The 25,215-nt window shown below is 41.7% G+C and overlaps 1 protein-coding gene across 3 annotated transcripts in view; it reads right to left on the bottom strand.

Moving 5' to 3' along the window:
* Intu (inturned planar cell polarity protein) overlaps positions 1-25,215 on the bottom strand; it is a 75,221-nt gene that overhangs the window by 20,325 nt on the left and 29,681 nt on the right. For 2 of the 3 annotated variants that reach the window (XM_036190257.1, XM_036190255.1), the window contains exons 3-8: positions 24,897-24,982; positions 15,181-15,384; positions 13,001-13,119; positions 9,528-9,617; positions 7,115-7,192; positions 2,876-3,065 (exon numbers count right to left, since the gene is read on the bottom strand). In XM_036190257.1, the coding sequence (XP_036046150.1) occupies positions 2,876-3,065; positions 7,115-7,192; positions 9,528-9,617; positions 13,001-13,119; positions 15,181-15,384; positions 24,897-24,982 (767 nt within the window). The remainder of the gene's footprint in view (positions 1-2,875; positions 3,066-7,114; positions 7,193-9,527; positions 9,618-13,000; positions 13,120-15,180; positions 15,385-24,896; positions 24,983-25,215) is intronic. The other variant, XM_036190256.1, reaches the window with a different exon arrangement.

The following is a 25,215-nucleotide window of genomic DNA, read 5'->3' as shown; positions in this document are numbered from 1 at the left end:
CAGCGGAAAAGGCCTTTGATAGTTCAACATCCCTTCCTAATAAAAACACCGAAGCAATTAGGAGTAGACGGACATACCTCCACTACATACAACAAACTTACCGCCGACATTATATTCAAAGTGGGAAAACAGAAAGTTCTTTTGCAATTGGGTCTGAGGCAAGGGTGCCCATTCTTACTATTCTTATTTTCAAAGTCTCATCTAGAGAAGTAAGACCAGAGAAAGAAGGAAAAGGTTTCCACACAGGAAAGGAATCAGTCGAGTACCTCTCTCTGCAAGTGACATGTACTTTAAAAGACCCCAATGATTCTACCACAAAGTGCTTAAAAATGATGAGCCACTTCCAGCAAAGTGCAGGATGGAAAACTAACAGGCACAGATCAAAGACTCTACAGCAATAGTCAATGGCCAAGAAAGAAAAGTAGCCAGGGAGGGAGAGCCTTCTAGAATGAAACCATCGAGACACAAAGGAAACGAACTGACAAAGGCCTTAGAACATGAGCTCCCATGCTCATACTTGTATTGCTTCGACTTAAAGTCATTTTGGTGGGCCAGACATGTCTAGGAAGTTAACGATTTCTTCTAGAGTCTCCAGCTTTTTGGAATACAGGATTCCAAAGTATTTCCTAATTATCCTCTGGATGTATGAGAATTTGCAACATTCCGCTTTTCATCTCAATTTGTTAATTTCGATCTTCTCTCTCTTTAGTAAGCTTTACTAGTAGTGTTTTGCTGACCTTGTTCGTCTCTTCAGGTATTTCTACCGCTTCCTTTGTGCCTTCCTGAAGCTCTTTTCTTTCTGTTTTCAGAAGGGGGTCTCTTCTGTTTCCAGGTTACAAAAAGCCAGCTCCAGTCCACCTCTAACCCAGAAAGTCAATATAAGCTAAAGACATTACCCCAAATCATTATTACCTCTACAGTCAGGTAGAGGGGCTGATGTTTGTAGAAGGATGGACTATATATGTGAAGACCAAGCTTCTTCAATAAAGCAATTATGAACCAGGGACAGGAGCCTGGGGTGACTCTTGGCCAGGAAGCCAGCTACCACTGGTGCCCTCTGATTACAAAGGGCCCTGGGGGACTTGGGCCTCTCCTGGGCTAACAGACCCCCGGTGGGTGTGAGACAGGCTTTGGAGCCAGGGTCCTCCTCTCTTAAAGGCAACGTTATCTAGTTACTTTCTGTGTTGGCAAGTTCTGTTTTCTCAGGAAAGCACTGGTGATTTTGGAAAAGGAGGTTGGGATATAGCTCAGTGGCAGAGGGCTTGACCAGTATGCAAGGTTCTCAGGCTCAAGTTCCAGGACTAGAAAAAGAAAAGAAAATGGTCACTGCAGTCTGAGACTGGCAAGCCACAGACCCAAGGACAAAAGAAAAGCCCAGAAGGAAAGTGTCCTGGACACGTGTGCTGATACCCAATTCCTCCCGAGAACAGACTGTGTAAGGGAACTTCCACAGCTGTAACTTGCAGTTGCCGTGAGAATCATCACTTCCCCATCTCATCCTGCTGTATTGATGAAAAGATCAGCAGTAAAGGTCACTCACTCAGGTATGTGTTGAAAGGCTTCACAAAGAACGGAATCTCCAGTAGGATTTTCCAGTAACTCAGTCTGGTTTCCTCATGAGCATGCAACGGCACCTCATTGAATACCGAGAAAATGCTCTAAGTAAAGGAATTACATGGAAGCCACAGTGAGGCTTTCTGAAGTAATCTTGCCAATTGTGTCAAGTTGTAAGTGGTGGACAATCATGAAGTCACACTGAAAACACCTAACCATCACGAAGTGCTGGTAAGCTAGCTATGGAACAACCCACAAGATATAACATGTGTGTTCATAGAAAAGAACTGGAGATATGGCTCTGGAGTAAACCCATGCTTAGGAGGCAAGAGGCCCAGGCTTCAACCCCCAGCATCAGAAACAAAACCAAACCTTATTATTTTGCTGTCAGTGGGTCTTGTATTCTTATAAAGACTGTCTGCTAATGTAGACCACCAAACAATATGTTTAGTCTTTTACATTCCACAGCTGCTCCTCTGTCCCAGAAGAAACCCACCTTTAATCTGGATAGAAACATAAAGCTGACCTTGTGCTATAAATAATAGTCACCAAACTGCCAAGGAGGATGCACAACTTAGATTTCTAAAAAGAATCCTGAGTTTGGAAAGCTTAAATATAAAATATGATGAGAGAACCAATTTCTATTTTTAATGGGTCATTGGTTGAAGTTTATGTCGCCAGATCTTGTGTTTCAGCAGCTTCTTCACTTGTTACCTATAAAACTAAAGCACACACATACACACACACACACACATATGTACATACATATACACACATATCATACACAGACATACACCCCTACACACACACACATATAATACACATACACACATATCCACACACACACATACACCCCCTACACACACACAAACACACACATATCCATATATATATACACACATATCCATACACATACATACACCCCCTACACACACACATACACACACACACATATACATACACGCACACATATATACATACACACAATACACCCCCTACACACATACATATACGCACACACATACACATACACACACACAGACACACACACACACACACACACACACACACACATACACACACACACAAAGAGAAAGAGAACGGGAGAAGAGGGCCGGTGAGCTCAAGCCTAGAACCTCGATATAGGCGAGGGAGAGGAACCAAGGGTACTAAACCCATCCTCTGACCTGTATACACCACAGCAGCAGACCTGCCCTAAGTAATAAATTTTTTAAAATTATTTTTAAAACAAAATGAAAAAAGCCCAAGGCTTAGAACGAGGCAGATGGTTCTGGTTCTTACTGAGGACCCCTAAGATTACCTTGAGTTCCTGTGGCAGTGTGAGCCAACGGACTGCAGGGAGGCTGTCTAAAAGCACGGCGCTGGCTGCATCATACTGCTGAGCACTAGGGCTGGCGCTGAGATGCAGCTTGTCAGGCTGAAGAGCTCGTTCAAAGAACAAGCTGAAGAAATGATCCAAACGAGGGGTGTTCTCAACCTGGCAAAAGGCACTGAAGAAACGGGGTGGGAGTGAGTGCAACCTGTGGAGAGGTCCATCACCTTCTGCACTAGCTCAGGAGGACTGGCTTCATTCCTGCAAGGAAGCTCTCTGCCTCCCTGTCCCCTTAGGTACAACCACTGTCCTGTGACTGGAGGAGGGTGTGAAGACCTACACTTCCTGTATTTAATGAGAGGACCCTGGGAAGAATTGCTGGGCCAACCCAGGGGCCATGTGCACAAGCAAAAGGGCTGAAGTACACATTTCCTTCCTCTACCTTCCAACCATTTACAGGTCCTAGTGTCTTTCAAGTGATGGAGGATAATAGAGAGAGTCAACTCTGCAGTACAATACATTTAGCTTTGAATCTTACTAGGCAGCTGTCAAAAGACCAATCAACGGGCCTCTCTCTGAATTTTGTTTCCAAGTCAAAACTGGGGTTAATGTGATCTAACTCACCTGCAAATCACCTAGTACTCAGTACCCACAACCTCGTGCAGGGATTATTACATGTACACAGGAAACAGAAAATAAGGAGCCAAGCTGTTTCTCTCCTCAATTGAGGGCACGAGCATTGGAGGAAGGAAGAGAGGGAGGGAGGGGACTGGAGAGATTAAATAGCTGATTTTAGACATGCAGGAGCAATCCAGCAGTAATCATGATGAGTCCTTGGAGCAGCTCAGAAGATGACACAATGGCTGGTTCGTACCATGCCAAAGTAAAAGTCACTGACTCATCCTGGAAATATTTAGGCGCCTACTTTGTTCCAATCACTGTTCTCTTTGTCAGGAGTGCAGCAATAAAATCAAGACAAAAGACAATGAACTCCCGGGAGCACACATTCTGATGGAATGAGGCAAGGAGGTGACGGGAGTGTGGACAGGTTCTATGACTGGTCAGGTGCTTTATTTTAAAGATGGGATCTTATGACATTGCCCAGGCTGGCCTAAACTTGTGAGGTCATGTGTCCCTTCAGCCTCCCAAAGAGCTGGGACTATAGGCATACAACTTCATATCGAGTCAATTTGCTGTTTTAGAGTAAATGATTAAGAAAGACTTTAAAAACAGGCAATTTAAGTTGACATCCCTGTATGAGAAAGACCCAGCAGGAGAGAAAAGACAAGAGTCTAGGGTGGAGAAAGTTTTGCCAATGTATAAGGCAGGGGCTTGGGTGTAGTTTGGGATCTGATCAGATAGGTAGGTAGTTGGCACCCAGATAATAATGTTGATCATTCTAACTGCTTTACAAAAACTAATTAATGTAGCAAGAATGAAGCAAGCCATTGTAGTGCCATGGAGCAGCTACTGGGCAGGAAAATGATAAACAGAGAAAGGAGTGGATGGAATAGAGATGCATTTTAGACAGGATGGGACTTGCTGATGAATTAGTTGGGGACAATGAAAAGAAATATAGCTTTAATTTGCCCATAACACTAACAAGAACTAGCTCACAACTTTAAAATGATCATTAAGTCTTTGGACCTTTGAAAAAACTTTTTGAAAACTTTTTATAGAAAAAAAAACCCTTAATTAAAAATTGCTACAAAATGTCTACTAATAGCTGCTTACCTCCCTGTTGCTTCTTAAAGAACAGTCCTATCCCCATTTGTTTTTGTAGTTTGTCCTTCAAATTCCCAATTGAACGGGGAAAAATCAGTTCAATTTGCTGCCACTACAGAGATCTTTCCTATCATCAGAAGGTGAAATTCAGAGAAACTAGGTCCCTCAGCCCTGAACCTACTCTGTGGACATGCAACAACTTCGAACATGCATGAAACCCACTGCAGAAAGTTAATCTTTGATAATCTCCTAGTTTGTGGAAACAGATCAACCAGGACACTATAAAGCAAAGTTTGCTGCTCTTATGTAACTTTAAAAAGACAATTACTACCACAGTCTCATTCCTCATTGATTAAAATCACATTTAAAAAAAGCAAAGGTACTGTGTCTGGATGACCAGGCTTTTGCACCTCATTCATTTGGAAGTTTCTGGTAAATAATCAACTTCAGGAGAGACGTGCCTCCTCAGAGGTTCCTCCAGTGGACAATGTGACAAATAAAATGATTTTTCCAGATTGATATAATCACAGAAGTTCATCCATGATGCTCTGAGCACTGTGACAATAAAATTTCACCATAGATAAGAGAGAGAGAGACCACCATGTTTGGAAAAATGCATAAACTGTCTTTCAGTTTCTATTCCAGTATACTCTGGCGTTTAGAGCAGAGGTATCACTTTAGGCCCCAGAGGCACTAGGACCTACGGAAAATCCACTGGAGAAAAATGCTTTCCCTTCATAACACTGAACATTCAAATGGTTACCTCATTTTTTCCCTTCAAATCACAAAATGTGTATCACATTATAAGTGATAAATACATATGATAATGGAAGATAAGTAAGATAATATGATAAATACGCATCACATTATAAGTGATAAATATATATGATAATGTAAGGTAAGTAAGATAATATGATAAATACACATCATATCATAAGGTTTAAAGCCAAGGAGTATTAACAACTGGCCAAAATGCCAAGAATAAGCGATGGTTGAGTGCTTGATCTAAGTGGGTCATCTAGATCAACCCAGGGCTTAGCATCAAAGGAAAAAATCAAGAGTCAGAGGGTGTGGAGGGAGACATGAACAAAAAGATGCCTTCTGGATGAACAGGGCCATTGCACTTGTGAACTCACTACAGCTGTGGCTGTCTGCACAAGACCTATACAAGACTGCGTTCACAGACATTTCATCCTGATGGGGAGCGGCCCATGACGGACTGTTTGCACCTAATGGTTTCTTCAGTGGTGTAGCCACTGCAAAGTGACCACGCTCTAGTAAATAATGCCTGGCGATACTCATGCAGCAACCCTAATAAACTCGGTGGTCACAGGACACATCACATGTGTGTTGGTAATGAAGAGTTAGCACAACTAAAATTCACTATACAAACTTATGAACCTGCCGAAGGATAAAAAATAGAAAAAGACAAGCAGAAAGTATGCCTGAAATGGACATGCATATTCATGTTTTATGGAGAATACATGAAGGCATACATATGGCACCTGAACATTCCATACGGTACATCTGATTTCCACTACATGTGCTTTGTTTGTTTTGTTTTTTTGAGGCAAGGTCTGTAACTCAGAGTGGCCTTGAAACTCCTACATAACCTAGGCCTGCCTCATACTTACAGTAATCCTCCTGCCTCAGATTCTCAAATGCCAAGACTACAGATGTGAGCTACTATACCCAGCTAAATGAGCATTTTTTAAAAAAGGATTTCTTTATTATATGTATAGTATTTTGCCTGCATGTATGCCTACATGCCAGAAGTGGGCACCAGATCTCACTACAGATGGTTGTGGGCTACCTTGTGGTTGCTGAGAATTGAACTCAGGACCTCTGGAAGAGCAGCCAGTGGTCTTAACCTCTGGGCCATCTCTCCAGCCCCTAAATGCCCATTTTTAATTAAATTTTTTGAATAAAGAAACATTTTAGGGTAGTGAAATAGCAAAGAAAACACAAACTTTTACTTAAAAATCTTCTCTGTATTCTACATAGAAATGCTATATTTGCCTCTAAGGAAATGAACAAGTATGTTCTGGTTTATATATTGTAATATAAAACTTGTAGTAATCACTATATCTCGTACTAATTAGCAATTTTCATGAATTTCCACATGGTATATACTGGAATATAATATGGAAGTAGTAAAAGCATCATAGTTTCACAAAAAGCCAGGGGTGGAGGGCCACATCTACAGTCCCAGCACCTGGGAGGCTGAGGTAGCAGGATCATGAGTTCTAGCCATCCCAGGCTACACAGCAAGACCTAGGTCAGTCTGAGGTACACAGTGAGATTCTGTCTCAAAAAGTTAATTCATAATTGAATTTAATACAAATTAAGAAAGAAAAAAAAGAAAGAAAACATGAGGAAATTGTCACAAGGAAAAGAATGAACCAAACAACTTGCTTCTCAAGCAAGATCCACTGTCAAAAGGTAGAAGAAGACACAGAACCATGACCTGACACTTGAGACAGAGTCCAGCCAAACACTTACCTGTCTAAAGAACCATACATGAACTTCAGGGTTTGGGCAGCATCTTCTATCATATTCCTCAGCTGGGGAAGAGGAATTCTTAAAAGAAAAAAAATGCAGTTACTCATTCACAACATAATCCAATGAGACAGACCCCAAAGAAGCAAGATGTCCTTACTTTTACACACTGGTACAATTTAGTCAGCTGTGGGCAGAGCTGTAAAAACTGCTCACCCAACTAGTGAATGGTCACCCTAAGGCAGGAAGTCACTTTGGCATTGCAGCATCACTGTTTTACTATAGATATCAAACACTTGGGTAAGACACTCTGTGCTAAGTTTTGACTCCCTCCAATTCTCCAGCATGAACAAACGTGTAGGCATATGTGGTGGTTTGAAAGAAAACTGCCCCCATGCGGAGTGGCACTATTACGAGTTGTGGCCTTGTTGGAGTAGGTGTGGCTTTGGTGGAGGAAGTACATCACTGTGGAGGCAGGCTTTGAGATCCCATATTTGCTCAAGCCATGCTTAATGTGACAGTTCACTTCCTGTTGCCTGTGGATCAAGATGTAGACCTGTCAGCTCCTTCTCCAGCACCATGTCTGCCAGTATCCTGCCATGCTTCCTGCCATGACAATAATGGACTAAACCTCTGAAACTGTCAGCTAGCCCCAATTAAATGTTTTCCTTTATAAAAGCTGCAGTGGTCATTGTGCCTCTTCACAGTAATAGAAACCCTAAGACAGAAGTTGGTACTGAGGTATTGCTGTGATAAACCTAACCACGTTTTTGGGACTTTGGATTAGCAAAGCAATGGATTTTTTTTTTTTTTTTTTAGCTTAGGATCAAACCCAGGGCCTTGTGCTTGCTAGGCAAGTGCTCTACCACTGAGCTAAATCCCCAACCCGAAATGGTTTGTTTTAAAGTGCTGCTTAATAGGCCACACTAGTAGGAGCATGGAAGACAGAGGTGATCTAAACTATGGGGTCTGGCTCAAGAGGTTTTAGAGGAGAAAATTTTAGTATGCTCCCTAGAGATCACTCTTGTGAAACTTTGGTGAGGAAAGTGGCTGCCTTTTGCCCTTGTCAGAAAAGTCTGCCTGAGGCTAAACTGAAGAGTTTTGGATTAATTCCTTTGGCAGAAGAAATCTCAAAAGAACCTAGTACAGACTCGGTAGTGTGGTTGTGAGGTTACTAGTGTTGACTCTTACAAAGATTTATAATGAAAAGGAGAAACTGAGCAAGGAAAAATACAAAATGTAAAATTTGAGGAGAAACAGAGCACTAGCAAGTGGAATGGAACTAAATCCTGTGCTCAAGAAGATAAATGGAATAAAAGGAATGGTGATCTCAGGGCAAGACCCACCCAGCTATTCTTGCAACTTGTCAAAAGGAATTAAAGAACACCTTAGGTCCAGGAATGGTGATACATGCCTTTAATCCCAGCACACTGGAGACAGAAGCAAGCAGATCTCTAAGTTCAAAGCCAGTCTGGTCTACAAAGCAAGATTCAGGACAGTTAAGCTGAGGCAGTAAAGGAACCCATTGAAAACAGAAAGCTGGCAAAGATATAATTGAATGAGGGGGCCATGTTCCAGCCCCAGCAAGCAGAACTTAGCAGCTTTGGCCCCTTGGTTCTGGCTTTAGAGTCAAGGGTAAAAGAAAGAGGTTATAGAATCTTCTGCCACTACTAAAGAAAGCCACTGAGGCCAGGTATGTGTCAGGGTTTGTCCCTGAATGGAGGTCCAGAGAGGCCATTGTGTGAAGCTTTGAAGGTAAATCCTGGATTACCTTGAAGACCCAAGATGTTGGAGATGCCAGAGCTGTGGGGATACCTGCTGAGGAGAGCTGCTAACAGGGAGTGGAACCAGCCCAAGAGCAAGAAGTGTGTTACAGTCAACAAAGCTGAAAGGAGTGGGAGATCTGAAGAGCATTTTGACATCAGACATGGAGATGCAGAGTTTGGAGTTTGTCCAGCTGGTTTTTGCTCTTGCTTTGATCTAATATTTCCTTGCTATTCTCACTTTCTTGTGTTTTGGAATGGTAATGAATATCCTGTGCTGTTGTTGGAAGTATGTGATCTGCTTTTTGATTTTGATTTTTACAGGGGAATTACAGTTAAGAGATTACCATGTGTCTCAAAAGACTGGGTTTTGAAACAAGTTTGAAACTGTTATAGACTATGGGGACTTTTGAGGTTGGACTGAATGCTACCTCTGTGTTGTCTGTAGTGATAGTCCCAAAGAACACAGGTAACTACTTCCCCAATGTGGCACCTTGGGATCATGAAACCATCATAAAAAGTCTGCTTTTTGATGAAAGTGGCATAATTTATTGAGACAGGCTTTGTTACCATTATTTTACCTTTTTTTGTTGCTGTTGTTACCATAGTTTCAGAAATGTTTTTTAAAGGCAAACAAAAAAATCTCAACTCACTCTTCAGCAGGCAGGCCAATTAACAACAACTTGTCAGATTCTTTCAAGAAGGCAACATGAATTTGTTTCCCATTTAAATGGAGGGATGAGCTAAGAAAAACAAATTCAAGATGTGGTTAGAATATATTTTATGAAGTTATAAAAATATCCATAAAAGGTTACACATGGTATAATTTAAGAACCAAATTGTTTAATAAGCAAATTTCTTGGCACATACCTAACTACCACACAAAAAAGGCAAGGGCTATGTAACAACAAAAATAAATTTGGAATCATCTCCAACCCCCCAGGACACATAAAAGTAGAATCATTACATGCCTACAATCCTGCTCTCAGGAGGCTGAGGCAGAAGAATTGCTGTGAGTTTGAAACCAGCTTGAGTAACAACACAGTTCTAGGACAGCAGAGCTACACAGAGAGAACCCCCTCTCTCAAACTGGGGTGTGTGTGAAATGTTTTGTTGACATTAAGTAGCTGCACACAGTTTAGTTTTTAAATGACTGTTTCCATCCTTGCTCACTAATTCCATAGAGACTTTGTGATTGCCCATGTATGGACATGATCACTAAGGAGATTACAAAGAAAAGAAAACAGTGATTCTAGCTAAAAGATGACAACCCAACAATATGAGATGCAGTCATAGAAGCAAGTGATAGAACTTGAGTCATATGCACATCTTGCTCAATGGAACTCCAGGACGGTGCATGTGCACATCGTGTGATGGTTACAGAGTGAGTGCTTCTATCAGCTGTCAGTGTGTACGTTTCATGCATGTGCAGTTTATTCTTAATTATACTTCATGCAGCTGCAAACAATTAGATACCTCTCAAAAGAAATACAACAACCAACTATGGAAATATAGAGAGCACAGTGTGTGCCACTTTAAATATGAACTATTAAACAGATGTTTTTCCAGACAGTATTATTTTTATCTTAAAGTTTAAAAGCACATACACTTTTAGGCAAGTATTAGCCTCTTTTATATCATACTAGCATTATTACAGTTTTTAGAAAAGAATATGCAACAAGACACACATATTGTTAAGGAACTCTGAAAGTACATTTCACATTGATTGTTTCCTCAGAAAGGTATTCCTAGCCATCCTTATTCCATGCATATGGTTATCTCATGTCTTATCATCACTGGCAAGATCTAACTATTAAGTAAAAATAGCATCTATCCTATAGAGCAGAGAAAAACAAAGAACAAACCTACAGAAAAACATTAAATTAAAACAAAACCCAAACCAAAGACAACTGAAAGATTAAAACATTACTCTAGAGGTAGAGTAATGGCTTGGTAGCTAAGAACACATGATGTTCTTCCAGAAGACAAGTTTTGGTCCCAGCACCCATGTCAGTTATACAAGGGTGTCTGTAACTCCAGCTTCAGGGAATTCAATGTCTCTGGCTTCTGTAGGCACCTACACTCATGTTCACAAACCACCCCTACTCACACACACAATTAAAAACACATTTTTAAAAAACAAATGAGCATTCATCTTATGATTCCATTCATTCTCTCCCAGGCAAGGCTAGCAAGCCCGTGGAATCTGGGGCTTGAGCTGTGGGGTCCAGGCTGACAGCTAAGGGGCACATGGTTTCTTTTTAAGGTGGTAAAAATGTTCTGACAGTGACCATGGCCAATCTATGAATATAGCTGAAACTATTTACTTGTCTACTTTTCAAAAGCAGACTTGTTTTTATTTTATGTGAGTGGTTATCTTGCCTCCATGTATACCTGTACCATGTGCATTCCTGGTAGCCACAGAGGCCATAAGAGGGCTTTAGATCCCCTGAAACTGAAATTACAAAGGGTTTGGGATACTATGTGAGTGCTGGAAACCAAACCCAGGTCCTCTGGAAGAGCAGCCAGTGTTCTTAACCTCTGAGCCATCTCTCCACCCACTACTTGTACACTTTTTTTTGTTTTTTTTTTTTTTCCGGAGACAGGGTTTTTCTTTTTCTGTGTAGCTTTGGTGCTGGTCCTCCATCTCACTCTGTAGCCCAGGCTGCCCTCAAACTCACAGAGATCTGCCTGGTTCTGCCTCCTGAGTGCTGGGATTAAAGGAGTGCACCACCACCGCCCAGCTACTTGTACACTTTTAAGAATGGGTAAATTGAATGATTTATGGACTATAGTTAAACAAAGCTGTTAAAAAATTAAAGAGAGGCTGGAGCCATAGCTCAATGGTATGCAGCACATAATTGACAGGTATGAGTCCCTTGTTTTGATCCACTGCAATGAATGAATGAATGAATGGAGGTTCAACAATCTGCTTTTATAAATACAAATTTATATATGAAATGAAGCCTCAAGTACCACTGTCTTCAAAGATATAATCAATATATCTACATATTAAAAAGTCAGAGCATTATGCCTAACTTTTATTTAGGGAAACAAGTAAACTGTTCCTATTATTTTACATACCCAACACCTTCTAAAACTTTCAAGTGTAATTTTTACCAGGAGATGGGAAAACAAAAGTTAAAATCTGGGAACTCCAACTTCATATTTTATCAGTAATATGGAATCTGTTAAAACTCGATATAAACTTTTTTCATGAATTTTAGATTATTGAAATATTAAAGTAGAAAAATAGTAATTTATTTTACGAGAAAACAAATTCAAAAGCTCTGAGCTCTTCATCCCATAACTTAGCCATGGCATCCGTCAGGCCTGACAAACCACTGTAGGGTGGGTTCTCTCCATGGCTGAGGCTCCCTTCCCTCTCCTTTCTTCTTCTCACGTGCAGGGTGCTGACTGACCGACAGTTCCACCACTATGCAGGACATCCCAGTTCTGACTTTGCCTTTTCATCACTAAATAAACTTCACATGAGGCTGAATTCTGAATATTCCTCCTACAGAACATTCTATATTTCTCTATCATTACTGTAAAATCTGAGTATTTTCTAAGCATGTGAAAAATTCATCATATTGCTTAGTGAGTTGACAGTCACAATAGAAACATAAGGAAGTCAACATACATAACAATGCTATATTTGAAAGATAACTCTTTTAAAGTGTTTGCATGAATGTGTGTGTGTGTGTGTGTGTGTGTGTGTGTGTGTGTGTGTTGTACACATGTGTGCACGTGGTATGTGTGCCACAGCTTGAGTGTGGGGTTGGGGGACAACTTGTAGGAGTATGTTCTCTCAATCCACCATCTGGTCCCAGGAACTGAACTCAGGTTGAGAGGCTTGATAGCAAGCGCCTTTACCCATGAGCCATCTTGCCAACTCAAAGACGACATTGTCATGAAGAATTGTAACTATGGGTCAACAGCCCACTCTGTTAATTAAATGATCCTGGCAGATCCCAGACTTGCAGCTGAATTACAAACATACACTCCATATAAAATCAATGTTTAGCTGAAACAGATGCCCAGCAGTAGACAATGCCACAGACAGGAATAGGTTTATCACAGACAATTAAGATGAGACAGTGAAGAAAGAGTGAAACATTGTTACCTAGTAACTTGCGTGCCAGTTACACTTTCCAGCATGTCACAGAGTGTGAGAAAAATCCCCCTCACACTCTTGAGTTTCTGAGAGGCTTCGGATACTGGGTAATGGTACAGAATTTCCTGCTGTGAGGGGAAGAACAGATGATGAGCTCTCAGATGCTCTAACCAACATTTGTCCTGAAGGTTCAGACTTTGTATGGAGAGCAAAACAGGAATCCTTTCAGCTTTTGTCAGAGTCTCCTTTAAACCCAAGGACAGAACTATGCCTGGAATGTTGTCACTTCAACAAGCTTTTCAAATGCCACACTGGCCAGGAGACAGATCTGCACCATTACAGTTAGCATTGGTTTCAGTGTTTTCAGCTTTAATCTCCAGGTGTTACTCCTAGGAGTCTTCATTTCTCACACTGAATCTTAAAAGATAATCATCATTTTGGTGAGATTATTAAATATTTACAAAGTGAGAATACAAAACTGAAGAAGTACAAATAGGAAGAAAAAGAAGTATCATAAGATCATAAAACCTCTAACATAAATATAGGAGGGTTTAAACAGCATAAATTAATCTATATGAAAGGGCATGTTTTATTTTAGATTGTGGAAAATGCAAATTGACATGGTAATTTAGAAAATGGTTAATGTTTTTCCATTTTCAATAAGCACCTGTTTCTAGGAAACAGAGCTGCAGTGTGCTGATGCTCCTAAAACATGGGGTAGCTTGAGCCTCCCTCTGCTGACACTTAGGCCACATCTATTTTTCTCACACGGCAAATTAAAACTTCTAGATAGAAACCATGAAGAATTCAGAGTAACTTCCAATTGCTCCGATGGTTATAATTGCTATAATGAAAGTCTAAACTCCTCATATTATACTGGCCCAGCTTTTCCTTGGTCCTGTCTTTAATGTTAAACATCTATATGAGAAATTGTTACGTGGCAAGGTGTCCATGTATCACAATTTTTACATTATCACAGATATGATGATGATACACTGTGCAACCTACTTTTTGTACTTACTAAGACCATCTAATATATGTAAATTATTCAATATATGCTATGGGATATGTTTTCCAAATACACTGCATAATGATTCAAATTTTATTGTAGTTTTCATTGTGAAAATAGCTTTAAAGTATTTTATTATTTATCTCTAGAAATTAAGTCAAACATGAATTAAAATCTTCTGTGATGTTGACTTAATAAATTTAAACCTTCTCCAACAAACCTTCCATTCTATTTTTGTCAAAATACCAAACGCTGTTTTAAACTGTCTTTGATTAGCTTTTTAGAAGTCTCCATCTTGTGGTCCTTGCATTTTAAATCTTGTAATTTGAAGACAAGCTCTGTATCAATTATGTAACTCTCAGAGAAAGAAATGACCCTATGACATTTCATTGTAGAAAAAAAAAGGCCATTTAAGGAAGTCTCCATAGGAGTCTTAAAAGCCTTGGTATTGAGGGGCTGGCAAGCTCTGCAGTGCCCAGCCAATTTAATTGGCTGTATTTTTAAAGCCCTTGTTAGTAGCTTGCACTTATAGAAGCTTCCACTCTGTGTGGTAAGAATAAAGAGCCTCTCCTAATTATGATACTGCTACAGAACTAGCCACAGACAGCAACCTGTTTATTTGTGAGGCATTCACACACTTTCCCAGGGAAAGTCAGGCACAATGACATGTGGGCTAGAAAGGTTCAGGACAGCACTCCCAAACTTGGGAGGTTTAAAAAATAAATGCTTAAATGTCTCATTTGTTCTAAAGATACAAAGAGCCAGCAAGGTGTAAGAAATTAGAATTATTACCCCTGGATATCTATGTATTTTCCAGAACACAAAAAATGCTAAATAGTACATATACAATTAATCAAATCTTTACCATTTCAATTTATTAAACAGACAAAAAACAACACGAGGAAATGCACAACTCATATCACGGACTGCAAAAGGACAGGAAAGAAGCTTTTGGGGTCTCATTTCCTACCGCTTAGAAGTGCTGAAAAGTGCATGCACTTTTCTCTTTATGTTTTAAAACACTGGTGATATAAAATATCTACTACACCCAGCATAACATACTATACAGCGAACAGCGATAAGAGACAGCTAATTCCCTTCTGTTCCTTCTTGAAGTCTGAATGTGCTGGAAGGATAGAAGGTCCCCCTCCTGCTGCAGCATCTGTGAGCAGACACTCACCTCCTCCTTGGACACCTCTGACTGGAGCTGTAGGGTGAGGTACATGATGATGTGTGGGGTGCCCAGGATACTGGGCTGGATGCCTTCAGTCTCTGACCCACAGAGAAGTTTCACCAAATCATTTGTGCTCGACTGGGCCTTTTTCTTTTTTGGTTGGATTGTTTCCTTTTTCACAGCATATGCATTTTCAAATGTCAGCTTCACCTGAAAAAAATAAAACAAAATGTTTGATTTTTCCACCAGGCAAATATCAGGTGCATTTTTTTTTTTTTTAAAACAAAGACATGTGCTGACACATGTCAGGAGATGGCACCTCAGAGCAAGGGCTAATGGTGAGAACAGTGACAGTGAGTTCACTTGTATCTTGCACAGTGGTTGGGTACATTTGTGTGTGTGTGTGTGTGTGTGTGACACACACACACACACACACACACACACACACGATCACAAATGTTTACTGAGTGAAAAGTATAATGCTCCATACAAAAATTCATTCATGACCACATAAAGAAGTACCACAGAAGGCGGAAATCCCTATCATTTAAGTGTAGAATAGGGTCACTGTACGTCTTCAATGCTAATAGCCCTGACTCGTCAAAGGGAGTTAAGAGAGAGACTGGGGGTCAAGGGCAATCTCACAAATGGGAGCTGCCTTTCCTTCCAAGTGGGACAGGTTTCAAATATTCTTCTCTCAGACAGTCTTTGTAGCCCTGTAAGGAAGGGCCAAATATAGTTCTACCAAACCAACAACCGTTGGCATTCGGGACACTGCACCACCCCGAGGATTATCTGTCAGTTTTATCAGGATAGTTCTAATTTCACAGCCTGAAGTCAAGATTGGTCAGAATCCAGAATACGGCTGTTTTCCAGGTGCTGAAAGGCACCTTCCACCTCTCAGGTACCCCTCCTTGAAAACAGAGACACTTACCCGGTGCCAGCTGGCCAGAGACAACACACTCATTTCAAAGATGCACCAGCATGAGCATATAATGAATGCTGGATAATGAAGGCATCGTCATAAGCTCGGTAGCCACACCGTGCTCCAGATGCTTATATTTTTAAAATGCCCCTTTAAAGGAATAATCCATAAAGTTTTAAATTTAGAGTCAAATGATGCTTTTCAAAGTAAGAGTAAGCAAGGCATGATGGTCATTCCCTTTAATCCTTGCAGGTGCAGGGGGATCTCTGTGAGTTCAAAGTCAGCCTAGTCTACACAGAAAGTTCCAGGCCAGTGAGACTCTCAAATTAATTAATTAATTAATCAATCAATCAATCAATCAGTTAATTAATTAATTTTGACCAAGAATAAAGACGTCTAGCCAATGCTTAAAAGGAGGTAACATTGTATTAAGGCAGCAAGTTACACTGAGGAAAATACATAAAGACTAAAAACAATACTAAATAATTCCTATTTTAATAATTTATTATAAGATGTGCCATTCTAATTCTAAATATGTGATAAGTACTAATGCATTATGATAACTTTTAAAAAATAACTTTTATATACTTTCACTCCTAAGTCTCAGGATTTACTGTGTAAGCAAGTTCCTATTGTTTGGAAAATGTCTCTCAAAAATTCAACAGTGTAAAGGCTCTGCCCATGGTGCAGTGCTAGTGGGAGGCTGGAAGGTCTCCATGGAAGTAGAGGCATGCCCCAGGGGGCGTTGTGGGAGCCTGGCCCCTCTTCCTCTTTCTCTCTTCTATTTATCGGTCTTGAAGTGAACAGTTCTGCTTCTCTTTCTCCCCACCATTTCCATGTGGCACTCCCACTAAAGGCTTCAAGATAAGGGACTCATCTCGTGATGGCCAGTCTTCACTGTCACCTGGATTAGATTTGGAATCACCGAGGAGGCACACAATGGGCCATGTCTGTGAAGGTATTTCCAAGTTTACTGAAGGGGGGACTCACCCTGAATGTGGGTAACACCATCTCCCCCTCCCCCACTGAATAAAAAGGGAAAAAAAGAAAAAAACAGCTGAGCATCTGCATTCATGCTTCTACTTCCTGGGCTGCCCAGGCAGGAAGAGTCTCCTCTGAACACTCTTGTAGCCATGCATTCTGCCACACACTCTCCTGCTGTGGTGGACTTCCCCCCTCCAAACCAAGAGACAAGAGCCAACCTACACTTCCCCTCCCAAAAGCTGTATTATGTCAGGTATTTGGTCCCAAACATGAGATAAGTAACAAATCTGAGCACAGACTAGAACCTCTAAAACCACAGGCCCAGATAAACTTTTCTTGTAGGTCAGCTACTTCAGATAGTTCTTACAGGGGCAGATATAACCAACATGGAGCAAAGAGAGGGGTTTAAAATCGTCTAGATGTACATGTTGTTAGGAAAGATGAAGTGGACCAAGGCTAACAGAACTTACAGAGAGAGTAGAAAGGGGAAAACTTCAATTGAGAAAGCCCAGTGTCTACAGAATTTCCTTTACATGTTTTCTGTAAACACAATATGGAAAGGTGGGCCCTTGGCATCTGGAGACTGTCCAAAAAGGCTGAGTAGAAAGTTAATGTATTGCTAGAGAAAGAGAGAGAAAAAAAAAAAAAACTAAAAAAAAAAAATTTTTAAAAATTAAAAAAAAAAAAAATATATATATATATATATATATATATATATATATATATATATATATATATATATATATATATATATATATATATATATCCTGTGTAAGAATGATCAAGGGTGCCGGGCAGTGGCACCTTTAATCCCAGCACTTGGGAGGCAGATACAGACAGATCTTTGTGAGTTCAAGACCAGCCTGGTCTACAGAGTGAGATCCAGGAAAGGCACAAAGCTACACAGAGAAACCCTGTCTCGAAAAACAAACAAAAAAAGGTTGTTTTTTTTTTTTTTTTGAGCTGAGGATCGAAACCAGGGCCTTGCACTTGCTAAGCAAGCACTCTACCACTGAGCTAAATCCCCAACCCTTTTTTATTTTTTTATCTGATGAAAATTAACTATAATTAAAGTAAGAAAGAGTTGAGAGAGCATATGTTTTTTCATTTTTGTTTTTTTTTTCCCGCCAGAGCGGAGGACGGAACCCAGGGCCTTGCGCAAGCGCTCTACCACTAAGCTAAATCCCCAACCCTGAGATAGTATATGGTTTTAGGAATTATCATCTTAGATCTGAAAGTGAATACTCAGGGCCTGTGAGAAGGCTCTGTGGGTAAGGCACTTGCCTCCCTGCCTGATGACCTGCGCTTGCTCCCTGAGATCACATGACAGCGGGAAAGCCAAGCCGTTCAAGTTGTCCTCTGGCTGCTCACAAGTGTACAATAAATAAACGTTACAAAAAGAAGTCTGGGTTTGAGGTTCTGACACAACAGTCTACACAAGTCAGCAGTATTCAGTGTGAAAGATGGTGGCTGCTCTGGGGAAGGGGTGTAGGAGGATGCACAGAAAGGGGCATCAGAGAAAGAGCCATGGCTCACACCAGGAGGGCATCTTCTCGGCCTGAGGTTCCTGTGGTTGGGAAGGTTTAAAGATTGGGTGGGACTCGGCAAAAAAATGACAAAACTGAAATGAGTTGATAAACTGAAAGATTTGGAAATTATACTTAAGAGACAGCAATGACGAAAATTTGATACTACTTTGCTATGCTCATAGACAATGATGTATGTGCTTTAAAACTAATTTAAATATTATATTTTGCAAATGCCATTACCTACTTTCTGGTGCAAGGTCTTTTTCACCTTGCCATGACACAAACCCAAATAAAAACACACCCCCAGGGAACTGTTCATTAAAATTCTTCAAGGAACTGTTTTAGCACCATTTTGAATTTAAGAAAAGTTGGTTCTGGGGCTGGAGAGATGGCTCAGAGGTTAAGAGCACTGAATGCTCTTCCAAAGGTCCTAAGTTCAATTCCCAGCACCCACATGGTAGCTCACAACCACCTGCAATGAGATCTGGCACCCTCTTCTGTATACATAATAAATAAATCTTTTTTAAAAAAAAAGTTGGTTCCATCATAAGAAATAATTACACTTCAGAAAGACATTTCTGAAGTCCTATATAGTAAGCAACTATAAATGCTGAGTTCAGTTGCTTAGACAACATAAGGTATAAGACATAACTAAATAAAGAGATGAGCACTATTTTTTAAAAAAGATTGATAGACATAAGTATTAAGGGTATTAGGTGGCTATAGGGATAAACTTTTATTAAGCAATATCTAATAAGTCTTGTTTGAAATGCCTTTTAGTTTCCTGTTGTTCTTCCATAGTCTTTAACATGCAAGAAGTTCATGATCCCACATCTCCTGCCTCCTACTTGTGCAGCTTGCCCGACCTATCCTTGTCCCTTCCAGGCTCAGGAATGATGCCCTGGTTCCCTCGGGTCCAGGGATGTGATATCTATAACCCATCACCTCCAAGGTCGTGTGGCTTTGGTTATCTCCTCCCCATGTCTGTCTTCAAGCCGTGCTATGTAAGAAGCGATTCATCTTCACCAGACAAACCCTTCCCACTTCAGCTGGGACCCTCTCCACAGGTGCACACTGTGGGCTGAGAGGACCCGATGCCATGGCAGAGCTGGCCTGCCTTGCACCTGTGAATTCTCCAGTCTTTGTCACTCTCCCCTGCTCTCGGCTGCCTTATCCTTTCTCTTCCAGCTGGCAAGTGGCAGGGGCTTTCACAGCGCTTCATGAATAATGCTCAAGGAATTAGTCTAATTGGCTCAGCGAATTCTCTCTCCTCCAACCTCTTCTCCTTTTGGGCAATCTCATTGACTTGCTTAAGGTAAAGCTTGGAAAGTTCTTGGGTCTCTAAATCTGAAAAACTGCAAAATTTCAGACTCCCTGAGCATCCGTCAGTGTGGTGTTTTAAGTTTCAGATTTTTGAGTATTTAGGGTTTCAGGTTGTTCTGCATTGGGAGGTTCAACTATGCAATAGTCCCAAGTTGAATCAATTTCTATTCCTCTATCCTCTCCCCCCCCCCTCTTCCTCTCCTCGCCTGCCTCTCCTCTCCCTTCTTCCCTACCCAGCACTCACCCACTCACTTCTGGTTGCAAGCATTTTGGGTAAGGGATACTCAGCCTATACTACTATCTAATAAATTCCAAGCCCAGATTTCTCCAGTTATCTAACACAGCTGTTCCTCCTGCAATCCAGAAGCAGTCAAGGACTGCCTGCTGCATCTGCTGCAGTCTGTGGTGGTGTGAATGTAACTGACCCCCATAAGCTCATAGAGAGTGGCACTATTAGGAGATGCAGCTTTGTTGGAGTAGGTGTGGCCTTGTTGGAGGAAGTGTGCCACTGTGGGGCAGGCTTGAGGTCTCAAACATGTTCAAGCCACACCCAGTGTCTCAGTTCACTTCCTGTTGCCTGCCAATCAAGATGTAAGACTCTCAGCTCCAGCACCATGTCTGCCTGCATGCCGCCATGTACCATTAGTTTCTGAAACTGTAAGCCAGCTCCAATGAAATGTTTTCCTTTGTAAGAGTTGCCGTGGTTGTGGTGTCTCTTCACAGCAATAGAAACCCTAATTAAGACACAGTCACACACTATTCAATCTGTCTTAATGTGTAGTTCTCTAACCTTTTTTTTTAATGATGTGTGTGTTTGTGTGTGTGTGTGTGTGTGTGTGTGTGTGTGTGCGCGCGCGTGCGCGCGCGCTGAACTTTGTAAGCCAGGGCCCTATACATGCTAAGCACACACTCTACCATTATTCTACAACCCAACACCCTCATGCTACTAAGACTTTTGAAGCTTCTATATAAAAAAAAAAAAAAATCAAAAACAAAAACACAAAACAAGTTTTGAAATCCTAAAATGGACTTTTTTGTGTATCACTTAGTAGATGGGTTTCGCCTCTGCATTTCACACCAGCATACACCAGTAGAGCCGGAAGTGGATTTGAAGACTTCCCTTTAGATCCTCTCTAATTACAATTGAGGAAACTAGATCTGGAATCTCTGGGAGGTGTCACATGGAGGTCTGATCTGTTCTCCCAGTCCTTCTTCCCACTACACTGTCTCAGAGGCCACTGTCTGCTGGAGAACGAGAAGCTGTAGACCTGGTTATACTCTGAGTACATGTCTAAGATGTCACTGTTCGGTATGTCCAGGATTAAAGTCTCCTGTGGAATCACTTATAAACCTGCATTCTCTCTTCCTCTCTTGTTGCTGAAGGGACTGTTTTATACATGCCCAGACACCTTGGACAGGTCTTTCTCAGTAGGGTCTGGCACATCAAGCCACCAGGATGCACACAGGTTGAAAGGAAAAGGAATACGCTCTGGGTTAGTTTGAAATTTGGTACTTTGAGTAACTGATTCCGTGACTTTGGGAAAATCACTAAGTAGTTCCTAAATTTTCTCTTTCTTAGGATCTCATCATCCAGTCTAGTCTGGCTTACAATCCTCCTGTCTCAGTCCCCTGGATGCTCTAGACTCCTTTTTTTTATGTATAAAATAGGATCACTAACCACTGGACGCTTACGGGTCTTATGGTTAGGACCTAATTATGTCAGAAAATCTATATGAAGAAGTGGAGGAGCACTCAGGGAACACTATAGAAGGGGTGTCAACAGTCTATAAGAGCCAAGTGTCTGCAAATGAGGGTCTTCTGGACATGAAACTGCCCTCATGAACTAACAGCAACTGTGGCTACCTGCACAAGACCTGTGGGGGATCAGGCCAGCCAACTTTACAGCACGGATGGGGAGGGGATCACAAGGAGTTACTGGCAGTGGATGGCCACTGAAGGAACAAGGTCATCTTTTTTTCATTGTTATGTCTCGAGGTAGTTGACCACGTTCCACACCCATGCACATGCACACAGCTCTAATTTGACTGGGAGGGGGCGTGAAGTCAGGAGAGGGATGCACTGAGTGGGGAGTTCAGGAGGATTGGAGGGAGAGGAAATGGGAGTTGGATAGGAGAAAAAAATACTATATTTATCCATGGAAGTATTAAAGAATTTTTTTAATTAAGCAATTTTAGAAAGAAGCAGTTTGTTGCTGTGACATCTACACCCAATGGCAGTTCAGGACCCTGAGGAGCTGGTTTACTGGAAGTGTCTGAGAAATGGGTAGAAAAGCCTGGGTAGAATCTCTAAGTAGCTTGGGTGAGGAGTTCCGCTAAGGGTCTAGAAAACCAGATGCCTGACAGAAATGCAAAATGCAGACAGCAAAGACCAGGCTCATTAGGTTTCAGACAGAAATTAAGACTCCGTTGGTAACTGGATAGATCAACCTTTCTACATGGTAGCAAAGAGCTGAAATGCATTTTACCTACGCACTAAAACTTTGTGAGACACTGAATTTAAAGGTGACAGAAAACTAACCTAACAGGAAATCTTAAGGCCACAGAACATTCAGGCTGTAGCATTGCATTGTTTGCTAATTTTAGCCAGATTAACAGTGAGAATTAGGAGCAAAAAACAGGACAGAAACACTTGAAAGAGTTACATTTTAGCCAGAAATGGAGTACGTTAAAAGTTTCTGCCAGTAAATATGTAGAGATTGGCACTGTTAAGAAGAGAACAAGGATGCTGGGCAGTGATGGCGCATGCCTTTAATCCCAGCACTTGGGAGGCAGAGGCAGGTGGATCTTTGTGAGTCCGAGGCCAGCCTGGACTACAGAGTGAGTTCCAGGAAAGGCTCCAAAGCAACACAGAGAAACCCTGCCTCAAAACACCAAAAAAAAAAAAAAAAAAAAAAAAGAAGAAGAAGAGGCCAAGGACTCTGCACTGGGACAGCAGGAAGGATATTCTAAGGGTACTCAGGAATTAACCAGGACTCCCTCCCACCCTCACAGCCCACCCCCAGCTCAAAAGTGGAACATTATAACTCTTCTCAAGAGGACACCTGAAAACCCAGATGGCACAGGTATGTTCAGGGCAGTTTCTCTAGGATTCTTTATTTTGTTCAACTGGTAAGGTGCTCAGGAACCACTGCGGCCAAGGCTCAGATGATTTTGACCATGGGGAGCTAGTTTTGCAGGCATGCAGAATTGGAGAGCTATAGGGCCCTGCAGGCTTCAGCCAAAAATGTAAAGAAAAGGGTAGTCCACAGAGTGTATGACAGGTTCCCTGTCTCTGTGGGCATCCCGTGACAGCCACGCCTGAAGTTATGAGAGTGAAGCTAAAGTGGAAAACCTAGAAAGTCAGACGCCAGGAACATGGGGCATTGGCACAGTCGGGGAAGCTGCAGATGGCAAGCAGAGCCAGCCCAAGAGAGCTGCCATATGGGCCGCAGCCAGCGAGGCCACGGAGGTGGGAGTGCCAAGGCCTGGAGCACACATCATACCACTGTACATCCCAGGTGGCAGGCCAGGCTGTTCAGTTTTCATCTTGCTTAGGTCTGATTCTTCCTTATTCTCTCCCCGTTTCTTCCTAGGTAATGAGAATGCTTATGACATCACCTGGAAAGTAGGTGGTTTAGTCTCATCTGGGTGGAGGCTCACATCTAAGTTTTCACTGTCTTGAGGAGTCTGTGGGCTCAGGCTTTTGAGCAATGAGGACCCATGAAAGCTTTGGAAATTCTTGGAGATGGACTAGATGCATTTTTGTGGTACTATGGGCACACACCTGTGAATCCGGGATACAATGTTCTATATGGGGCCTTAAATGCCTCCTTGATGCCCACATGCTAAAGACTTGGCTGCCACCATTTGGCACTGCTGTGTGTAATGGAGCCTTTGAGAGCACAGGGAGAGGTGAGGGCAGTGGAGGAATGCTCCCGAGGAAGACATCTGGACCTAGCGCCTTCCTGTCTCTATATTTGCTTCCTGGCTGTCAGGAATTGAGTGACGATGTCCCAGTATCCCCCCTTAAACAAGGCTTTGCCTCCTCACAGCAGCTTCCCCCACAAAAAAGCAGCCACCTGACCGAGGACTGAACCCTCTAAACCTATGAACCAAATAACCCTTTCCACCTTCAGAGTCGCTTTCCTCGGGGACTGTGCCACATGACAGAAAGCTGGAGGGACACACTGGCAATGCACGCCACCGGCTGACGGCCACAGAGCAACGCAAACTCTTTACTCTCCTCCAGCCTCCATCAACTCCTAGTGTTCACAGCCTCAGAGAAAACACTATAGTTAGGCTTCAAAATAACCAAAGCCATATCAAGAAATGGGCTGGGCTTATGGCACACACATTTGATCTCAGTACTTGAGAGGAAGAGGCAAGAGATCTCTGTGAGTTCCAGGACAGCTACGGCTACATAGAAAGATTCAAAAACCCAAAAACTTCTCTAATATGAGAGATTTTAAATCAGAGAATATAAAGTCCACAGCTTATTTATTTACTTACTTACCTTTTTTTTTTTTTGAGACAAGGTCTCTCTACATAGTCCTGGCTGTCCTGGAACTCACTATGATGACCAGGCTGGCCTTGAACTCACACACTTGCCTTTGCCACCTGGGTGCTGGGATGAAAGGCATGCATCCCCACAACTGGCCACAGCTTTTAAAGGACACTTCTCAGAGCTATGCTGTCACTGGCAAACATGGGCATTCTAAAGATAAGCTGGCAACTGTGTTTATTTTTGTTACTGCTGCGGCCTCCTTTACTTAGGATGTTTTATTTGTAGATACCCTCTCCTTTCAGAACAGTGTTCCTGAGCTATGTGTTAGCAAGAGGCAAAACTGTCACGCACTCATTACATGGGAGGATAAGTTCAGGATCTGAAAAAAAAAAAAAAAAAGCACAGAATGTATGCACTTTAAGCAACACTGTATACAATATGGAAAGGGATGGCCACACCTGCATTGGTCCAGGGATGCAAGACAGAACTCTCTCTATGTTTTCAGAAGTCACATCTACATCATTCACAGCAACAAGGACATCGCCTAAAAACAGAAAAACAAAAGACGACTGTGTGAATATTCCAAACCAAAAAGTTCCAGAATTGCGGCATGAGAAAACAGCTATCCAGACTTCCTCAAGGGTATAATGGAAAATGTGGTAGATTCAGGGACTTATCCAAGGTTATTCTGAACATTAATGACACAGCCAATCACCCAACTCGTCCATTATGCCTCCCAACACTGCACCATAACTCTCTGCAAACCATGAATACTTA

The sequence above is a fragment of the Onychomys torridus genome, chromosome 6, assembly GCF_903995425.1.
Source record: "Onychomys torridus chromosome 6, mOncTor1.1, whole genome shotgun sequence".
In the NCBI taxonomy this organism is placed as follows: domain Eukaryota; kingdom Metazoa; phylum Chordata; class Mammalia; order Rodentia; family Cricetidae; genus Onychomys; species Onychomys torridus.
The sequence above is the reverse complement of the archived record's forward strand: the minus strand, read 5'-3'. Positions and strand labels throughout refer to the sequence as shown.